This window comes from Gorilla gorilla, chromosome 7 (assembly GCF_029281585.2).
Source record: "Gorilla gorilla gorilla isolate KB3781 chromosome 7, NHGRI_mGorGor1-v2.1_pri, whole genome shotgun sequence".
In the NCBI taxonomy this organism is placed as follows: domain Eukaryota; kingdom Metazoa; phylum Chordata; class Mammalia; order Primates; family Hominidae; genus Gorilla; species Gorilla gorilla.
Window position 1 is genome coordinate 66584397 of NC_073231.2, and position 9581 is coordinate 66593977.

Genomic DNA, 9581 nt, shown 5'->3' on the forward strand with positions numbered 1-9581 from the left:
GAAGGTAGCAGGAAGGTGGGGATCAAAAAACTACCTACTGGTTACTATGTTCATTATCTGAGTGACAGAATAATCTATACACTAAACCCCTACAACATGCAATTTACCATACAACAAACCTGCAAATGTACCCACTGAGCCTAAAATAAAAGTCAGAAAGGAAAAAAATAGAGCCAATGAAACCTACAAGATTCATGGGACACCATTACAAGATTCATGGGACAATTTTTATAGTATGGAAACTCCAGAAGGAGAAGAGAAGGGAACAGGCATAGAAAACATATGTAATGAAATAATAGCTGAAAATTCCCAAGTCTAAGGAAATATACAAACATTCAGATCCAGGAAGCTCAAAAGTCTCCATATAGATGCAACCCAAAAAGATCCTCCTTTAATGAGGCACATTACAGTCAAATTGTCAAAAGTCAAAGACAAAGGGAGAGTTCTAAAAATAGCAAGAAAAAAGTGCCAGGAAACATATAAGGGGAATCTTCATCAGACTAACACGGATTTCTCTGCAAAAACCTTATAGGCCAGGAGAGAATGACATGATATATTCAAATTGCTGAAATTCAATTTAAAAAAATGCCAGCCAAGAATACTATGCAAAGCAAAACTATCCTTCAGATAGGAAGGAGAAATAAAGTCTTTCCTAGGCAATCAAAAAAGTGAGGGAATTTATCACCACTAGACTAACCTTACAAGAAATGTTCAAAGTGTCCTACATCTGGAAGCAAAAAGACAATAATCACTATTATGAAAACACACAGAGGTATAGCACTTACTGGTAGAGAAGACACACAAGATACACAAAAGAGAAAGAGAAAAGAATCAAAACGTATCACTACAGAAAACCACCAAACCACAATAATAACAAGAGAAGAGACAAGAAGAATATACAAAATGACTGACCAGAAAACAATTAACAAAATAACAAGAGTATGTCCTCACCTGTCAAAAATAACTTTGAACGTAAACAGATTAAATTATTAAAGATACAGCCTGGCTGAATGCATTTAAAAAATCATGACCCAAATATATGCTGCCTAAAAGAAACTCACTTCATTGTAAAGACACATACAGACTGAAAATGAAGGGATATTCCATTCAAATTAGAATCAAAAGCACACAGGCATAGCTATACTTATGTTAGATAAGACAGACTTTAAGTCAAAAACTGTAAAAAGAGACAAAGAAAGTCATTATGTAATGATAAAGCTTTCAATTCACAAGAGAATATAACAATTGTAGGCCAGGCACGGCGGCTCACACCTGTAATCCCAGCACTTTGGAAGGCTGAGGCAGACAGATCTCTCAGAGCTCAGGAGTTCAAGACCAGCCTGGGCAACATGGCAAAACCTTGTCTCTACTAAAAAATACAAAAAATTAGCTGGGCATGTTGGCACATGCCTGCAGTTCCAGCTACTCAGGAGGCCAAAATGAGAGGATCACTTAAGCCTGGGAGGTGGTCGCAGTGAGCTCTGATTATGCCACTGCACTCCAGCCTGGGAGACAAAGTGAGACCCTATCTAAAACACAAAACAAAACAAAACAAAAATTGTAAATATACATGTGCATTCAATATTGGAACACCCAGATATATCAACAAATATTATTAGGTCTAAAGGAAGAGATACATTCTAATACAATAAGAGTTGGGGACTTCAACACCCCACTGTCAGCATTGAATAGAGCATCTACACAGAAAATCAACAAAGGCAGATCGAATTTAAACTGGACTGTAGACCAAATGGACCTCACAGACGTTTACAGAACGTTTCACCCAATAGCTGCAGAGTAGACATTCTTTTCACCAGCACATGGAACATTGTCCAGGATAGACCACATATTAGGCCACAGAACAAGTCTCAACAAATTTTTAAAATTTTAAATCATATCAAGTATCTTTTCAGATCACAGTAGAATAAAACTAGAAATCAATAACAAGAGGAACTTTCAAAATTGTACAAATACATGGTAATTAAACAACATGCTCCTGAATTACCAATAGGTCAGTGAACAAACAAAGAAGAAAATTTAAAAACTATTTGAAACAAATGAAAATAGAAACATAACATACCAAAACCTATGTAATACAGCAAAAGCAGTATTAAGAAGAAAGGTAATAGCAATAACTGCCTGTATCACAAAGGTAGAAAGATTTCAAGTAAATAACCTAATGATTCATTGAAGGAACTAAAAAAAGCAAGAAAAACCAAACCCAAACTTAGTAGAAAGAAAGAAAGAATAAAGATCAGAGCAGAAGTAAAATTGAGACAAGAAATAAAAAAGATCAACAAAATAAAACATTGATTTTTAAAAAGATAAATCAACAAACCATTAGCTAGGCTAACCAAGAAAAAAAGGAGAAAAGACTCAAATAAATTCAGAAATAAAAAATGAGATGTTTCAACTGATACCTAAGAAATACAAAGGATCATTAGAGATTATTACAACTATACTTCAACAAATTAGAAAGCCTAACAGAAATGGATAAATTCCTAGACACATACAACCTACCAAGGCTGAACCAAGAAGAAATAGAAAACCTGCACATACCAGTTATGAATAATGAGATTGAATCTGTAATAGAAAGTCTCCCATCATCTCTTCACTGCAGAATTCTACTGAACATCTAAAGAACTAATACCAATTTTTCTCAAACTCTTCCAGAAAATTTAAAAGGAGGAAATTCTTCTAAACTCATTTAATCAGGCTAGCATTAAACTTATGCCAAAACCAAACAAAGACACAACAAAAAGAAAACTATAGACCAATATCCCTGATGAATAAAAATGTAAAAATCCTCAACAAAATACTAGCAAACTGAACCCAGCAGTACATTAAAAAGATCATTCACTGTATTCAAGTGGGATTTATCCCATGGATGCAAGGATGGTTCAACATACTAAAATCTATAAGTGATACATCACATCAACAGGATAAAGGACAAAAAAAATACACTCATAACAACAGATGCAGAAAAAACATTTGATAAAATGTAACATCCCTTCATGATAAAATATCTTAACAAGTTATGTATAGAAGGAACATACTTCAAAATAATAAATGCCATATGTGAAAAACCCACAGCAAACATTATACTGAATGGGAAAAGTTGAAAGGTTTTCCTCTAAAGACTAGAACAAGATAAAGATATCCACTTTAAACACTTTTATTCAACATGGTACTGAATATCCTAACCAGAACAATTAGGCAAGAGAAAGAAATAAAGTGTATCCAAATTGGAAAAGAGGAAATCAAATTTTCCTTGGTTGCAGATGACATGATCTTATAGTTTTCAAAAAATTGTAAATGCTCCACCAAAAATCCCTTAGAACTGACAAATTAAGTTGCAAGATACAAAATCAACATACAAAAATCAGTAATTTTTCTATACACCAACAACAAACTAGTGGGAAAGGAATCAAGAAAGCAATTCTATTTACAATAGCTACAAAAAAGTTAAAAATATCTAGGAATAAATATAACCAAGAAGGTAAACAATTGCTACAAGGAAAACTATAAAACATTGATGAAAGAAATTGAAGAGGACACACATACACACACAAAAAAATGGAATGACATCATTCCATGCTCATGGATTGAAGGAATTGATATTGTGAAAATGACTATACTACCAAAAGTGATGAACAGATTCAATGCAATCCCTATCAAAACATCAATTACAGTCTTCACAGAAATAGGAAAAACAATCAGAAAATTCATATGGAACCAGAAAAAACCCAAATAGCCAAAGCAATCCTGAGAAAAAAAGAACAAAGCTGGAAGTATCACATTAAAGACTTCAAAATATACTACAAAGCTATAACAACCAAAACAGCATGGTACTGGTATAAAAAACAGACACATAGACCAATGGAGCAGAATAGAGAACCCAGAAATAAATCCACATATTTACAGCCAACTGATTTTTGACAAAGTTGCCAAGAACATTCACTGAGGAAGGAACAGTCTCTTCAATAAATGGTGCTGGGAAAGCTGGATATCCATATGCAGAATGAAACCAGACCCATATCTCTCACCATATACAAAAATCAATGCAAAATGAATTAAAGACATAAACATAAGACCCAAAACTATAAAACTACTAGAAGAAAACATAGAAGCAATGCTCCAGGACATTGGTCTTGGCAAAGAGTTTGTGGTTAAGACCTCAAAAGCACAAGCAATGGAAACATAAATAGACAAATGGGACTATATTAAACTAAAAAGCTTCTGCACAGCAAAGACAACAATCAACAAAGTGAAGAGACAATCTGTTGAATGGGAGAAAATATTTGCAAACTATTCATTTGACAAGAGGTTAACATCTAAAATATACAAAGAACTCGAACAACTCAACAGCAAGAAACAAAACAAAACAAAAAACTCAGATTATCTGATTTTAAAATGGGCAAATGAGCTAAACAGACACCTCTCAAACAAAGATATACAAATGGCCAACAGGTATATGAAAAAATTGTTCAACATCACTAATCATCAGGGAAATGCAAATTAAAAGCACAATGAGATACCATCTCACTCCAATTAGAATGACTACTCTCAAAAAGACAAAAAAGGCCAGGCACAGTGGCTCATGTCTGTAATGCCAGCACTTTAGGAGGCTGAGGCAGGCAAATCATTTGAAGTCAGGAGTTCAAGACCAGCCTGACCAACATGTGAAACCCAATCTCTACTAAAAATACACACACACACACACACACACACACACACACACACACACAGCTGGGCACAGTGGTGCACGTCTGTAATCCCAGCTACTTGGGAGGCTGAGGCAGGCAAATCATTTGAAGTCAGGAGTTCAAGACCAGCCTGACCAACATGTGAAACCCAATCTCTACTAAAAATACACACACACACACACACACACACACACAGCTGGGCACAGTGGTGCACACCTGTAATCCCAGCTACTTGGGAGGCTGAGGTAGGAGAATTGCTTGAACCCGGGAAGCAGAGGTTGCAGTGAGCTGAGATCGCATCACCACACTCCAGCCTGGGTGACAGAGTGAGACACCATTTCAAAAAAAAAAGCAACAACAACAAAAAAAAAACAGATGCTGGTGAGGATGCAGAAAAAGGACAATTCTTATGCACTGTTGGTGGGAATGTAAATTAGTACAACCACTATGGAAAACAGTATGGAGGTTTCTCGAAAAACTAAAAATAGAACTACCATGTGACCTAGCAATCCCACTGTTGGGTATGTATCCAAAGGAAAAGAAATAGGTATGTGGAAAAGATATCTGTACCCTCATGTTTACTTCAGTACTATTCACAAGATATGCAGCCAAGATATGGAATCAACCTAAGTTCCATCAACAGATGAATGGATAGTCAATGGATGAGTGGATAAAGAAAATGTGGTATATATACATAATGGAGTATTATACAGCCAAAAAAAATGAAATCCTGTCATTTGCAATGACATGAATGGAACTAGAGGACATTATGTTGAGTGAAATAAGCCAGACACAGAAAGACAAATATCATATTTCTCACTCACATGTGGGAACTAAAAAAAAAACTTAACGCGTGGAGACAGAGAGTAGAATGATGATTTCCAGAAGCTGGAAAGGGTGGTCAGGAGGAGGAAACATACAGAGGTTGGTTAATTGGTACAAAAATATAGTTAGATAGAGGTAATGAGATCTAGTGTTCAGTAGCAGAAGAGGGAGACTACAGTTAACAATAATTTATTGTATATTTCAAAATAAGTAAAAGAGTGGCATTAGAATGTTCCTAGCAGTTTGGCATGGTGGCTTACACCTGTAACCCCAGTACTTTGGCAGGCCAAGGTGGGCAGATTGCTTGAGCCCAGAAGTTCGAGACCAACTTGGGCAACATAATGAAACCCCATCTCTACAAAAGAAAATTACAAAAATTAGCTGGACATGGTGGTGTGCACCTGTAGTCCCAGCTACTCAGAAGTCTAGGCTGGGGGCTTCCTTTGAGCTGGGAGGTTGAGAAAGCAGTGAGCCACTCCAGCCTGGGCAACAGACTGAGACCTTGTCTCAGAAAAGAAAAAAAAAATGTTTCTAGCACAAAGAAATGATAAATGCTTGAGATGATGGCTATCCTAATTACCCTGATTTAGTCATTACACACTGTGACACTCGTATCAAAATATTACATGTACCCCCATAAATAAGTTATGTACAACTATTGTGTATCCATAAAAATTAAAAGTTTTAAAACAGATGAATGCATAAAGAAAATGTGATATGTATACACAATGGAATACTATTTAGTCATAAAAAGGAATGAAATTCTGTCATTAGCGGCTATATAAGTGAGCTTGGAAAATATTAAGTGAAATAAGCCAGGCATAGAAAGATAAGTACTGCATGTTCTCACTCATATGTGAAAGCTAAAAAAAGTTGATCTCACAGAAGTAGAGAGTAGAATAGTAGTCACCAGTGCCTGGGAATGGTAGGTGGGAGCAGAGGATAGACAGTAAAGGTCAGTTAATGAATACAAAAGTACAGCTATATAGGAGTAGTAAGTTCTAGTGTTCCATAACACTATAGGAAAACTAACAAAAACTTATTGTATATTTTCAAGTAGCCAGAAGAGTAGACTTTGAATGTTCCCAACACCAAAAAAAGGAAATTTCTGAGATGATGAATATACTAATTACTATGATTTGATCATTACACATTGTATAAGTGTATCAAAATATCACAATTTACCTCATTAATATGTACAATTATCTATCAATTTAAAATAGAAAAGCAAAAAACGAAATAAGAACAATGAAAAAAGAATGCTTCAACAAAAAAAGTCAATCAATATAGTACACTACATTAATAGAATTCAGGGGAGAAAAGCACATGATCAACTCTACTGATGCAGAAAAACTCCTGACAAAAATTCAACCACCTTTCACGATAAAAACACTCAATATATTAGGAATAGAAGGAAACTTCCTCAAAATGATAAAGGTCATATATGAAAAATCCACAGCTAACATCATACTCCAAACACCTTTGCATATATGGTCAACTGATTTTTGACAAGCATGCCAATACCATTCAATGGTGAAAAGACAGCATGAAACCTTTTCCTCTACAATCATTAACAAGACAAGGCTGCCTGCTTTCACTATTTCAATTTAACATAGGATTAGAAATTATAGCCAGAGCATTTAGGCAAGAAAAAGAACAAAAGTAATCTAAATTGGAAAGGAAAAAGGATAATTAATTATCACTGTTCACAGAGGGCAAGATCTTTTATGCAGAAAACCCTAGATTGTGAGAATGCACACACACACACACACACACACACACACACAAACTTTAGAGCTAATGAATTCAGCAATGTTGCAGGATATAAAATCAGCACACAAAAATCAGTTGCATTTCTATATACTGGCAATGAATAGTCTGAAAAGAAAATTAAGAAAAACATTCAATTTACAATAATATCAAAAAGAATAAGTTGACCTCCTGCATAGTCAAAAGTCCATAAACAACATTTGACTCCCCAAAAGCTTAAGTACTAATTGCCTACAGTTGACCAGAAAACTTACCGATAACAACCTGTCAATTAATACATATTTTATGTTATACGTATTATATACTATATTCTTAGAATAAATTAAGAGAGAAAAGAAAGTGACATTTTAAAAATCAGAAGGAGTCTCAACAATGTCTGGATAATTACAAAAAGAGGGAAAGAAAAAATAAGAACAAAATAAAATCATAAGGAAGAAAAAATATACTTGCAATTCATTAAGTGAAATGGATTATCATAAAAGTCATCATCCTTGTCATCTTCACATTGAGTAGGCTGAAGAGGAGGAGGAGAAGAAAGGATTCGTCTTGCTGTCTCAGGGGTAGCAGAGGTAGAAAAGGTAGAGGAGGTGGAAGGGGAGGCAGGAGAGGCAGGCAGATTCGGTGTAACTTTTATTGCAAAAACTGAGTATAAATGAACCTCTCAACTCAAATCTATGTTGTTTAAGGATAAACTGTACTTAGGAATAGATTTAACTAAGGAGGGAAAAGATTGGTACATTGAAAACTACAAAACATGACTGAAAGAAACCAAAGAAGATAAATTAATGGAAAGACATTTCCATTTTATCTTAATATTGTGAAGAGGACAAAACAACCCAAAACAATCTACAGATTCAGTGAAACTCCTGTCAAAATACCAATGGCATGTTTTGTACAAATAGAAAAATTGATTCTAAAAGTTATAGGAAATCTCAGGAGATCCTAAATAACCAAAACATCTTGAAAAATAACAAAATTGGGAGATTCACATTTCCTAATTTCAAAACTTACTACAAAGCTACAGTATTCAAAAAAAAAGTGACACTGGCATAAGGACAGCTATGTAAACCAATGGAAAAGAACAGAAAGCCCAGAAATAATCCCAGAAATATGGGATCAAATGATCTTCAACAAGGGTGCCAAGACCACTTAATGGAGAAAGGACATTCTCCTTAACGAATGGTGCTAGAAAAACTGAATATTCACACGAAAACAAGTAAAGTTGGATCCTTACATCATACTTTTTTAAACTCAAAATGAGTCAAAGATCTAAGGTTGAAAGCTAAAACAATAAACTCTCAGAAAAAACGGGAAAATCTTCACGAGATTGGATTTGACAACGATTTCTTGGGATACGACACCAACAACACAGTCAACAAAAGTAAATATTAAAGAACCATTCTTTTAATGAAAGTTTAAAACTTTTTGCATCAAAGGACACAATCAACAGAGTGAAAAAACAACCCACAGAATGACAGAAAATATTTGCAAATGACATACCTGATAAGGGATTCGTATCCAGAATAAACAACTCCTAAAACTCAATGACAAAAACAACTCAATTCAAAAATCAGTATTACCAAACGCTGAGCCGCCATGCAGTTAGTATGCCACGTGGAAGCCAAAGCCACACCTCCTATAGGGCCCCTCTCACCAGCCGGGCACCTCAGATGAGAGCTACACCCAGGCTAGCACCAGCAGCTCAGCCGCCAGCAGTGGCACCCCTATCTGCAGTTGGCTCTCCTGCTCCTGCGCCCCAGCAGCCAAGTCTGATGGCCCAAATGGCAACCACTGCAGCTGGCGTGGCTGTAGGCTCTGCTGTGGGGCACACACTGGGTTATGCCCTCACTGGGAGCTTCAGTGGAGGAAGTAATGGTGAGCCTGCAAAACCTGACATCACTTACCAGCAGCCTCAGGGAACCTGGCCAGCACAGCAGCAGCAGCCTTGTTTCCATGAGATCAAACAGTTTTTGGAGTGTGCCGAGAACCAGGGTGACATCAACAAGCTCTGTGGGGCTTTCAATGAGGTTCTCAAACAGTGCAGACTTGCAAATGGATAGGCCTAATCAAGAAGTTCAAATTGGAGAAATGGAAAATCAGCTCTCCTAACCAAGTTAATTCGCTATTAAAATAAAATTGATAGTGAAGGTATAAAGTATAACCATCAGTTAAACCTCTCGTGTGTCATCTATAGCTTCCTTGCTTCAGAATTGAAATGGAAGAGGGTGTTCTAACTGTGTAGAATTTCATTAAGATGGTGTAGAATTTGGGGCTGGGCAA

The 9581-nt window shown here is 35.9% G+C and overlaps 1 protein-coding gene across 1 annotated transcript; it reads left to right on the forward strand.

The window, feature by feature from the left end:
* The first annotated feature begins 8908 nt into the window (after positions 1 to 8908).
* LOC101142162 (coiled-coil-helix-coiled-coil-helix domain-containing protein 2-like) lies at positions 8909 to 9361 on the forward strand. The gene has a single exon (XM_055348748.1). The coding sequence runs from the start codon at positions 8909 to 8911 to the stop codon at positions 9359 to 9361; it is 453 nt and encodes a 150-aa protein (XP_055204723.1).
* The last annotated feature ends 220 nt before the right edge of the window (positions 9362 to 9581 follow it).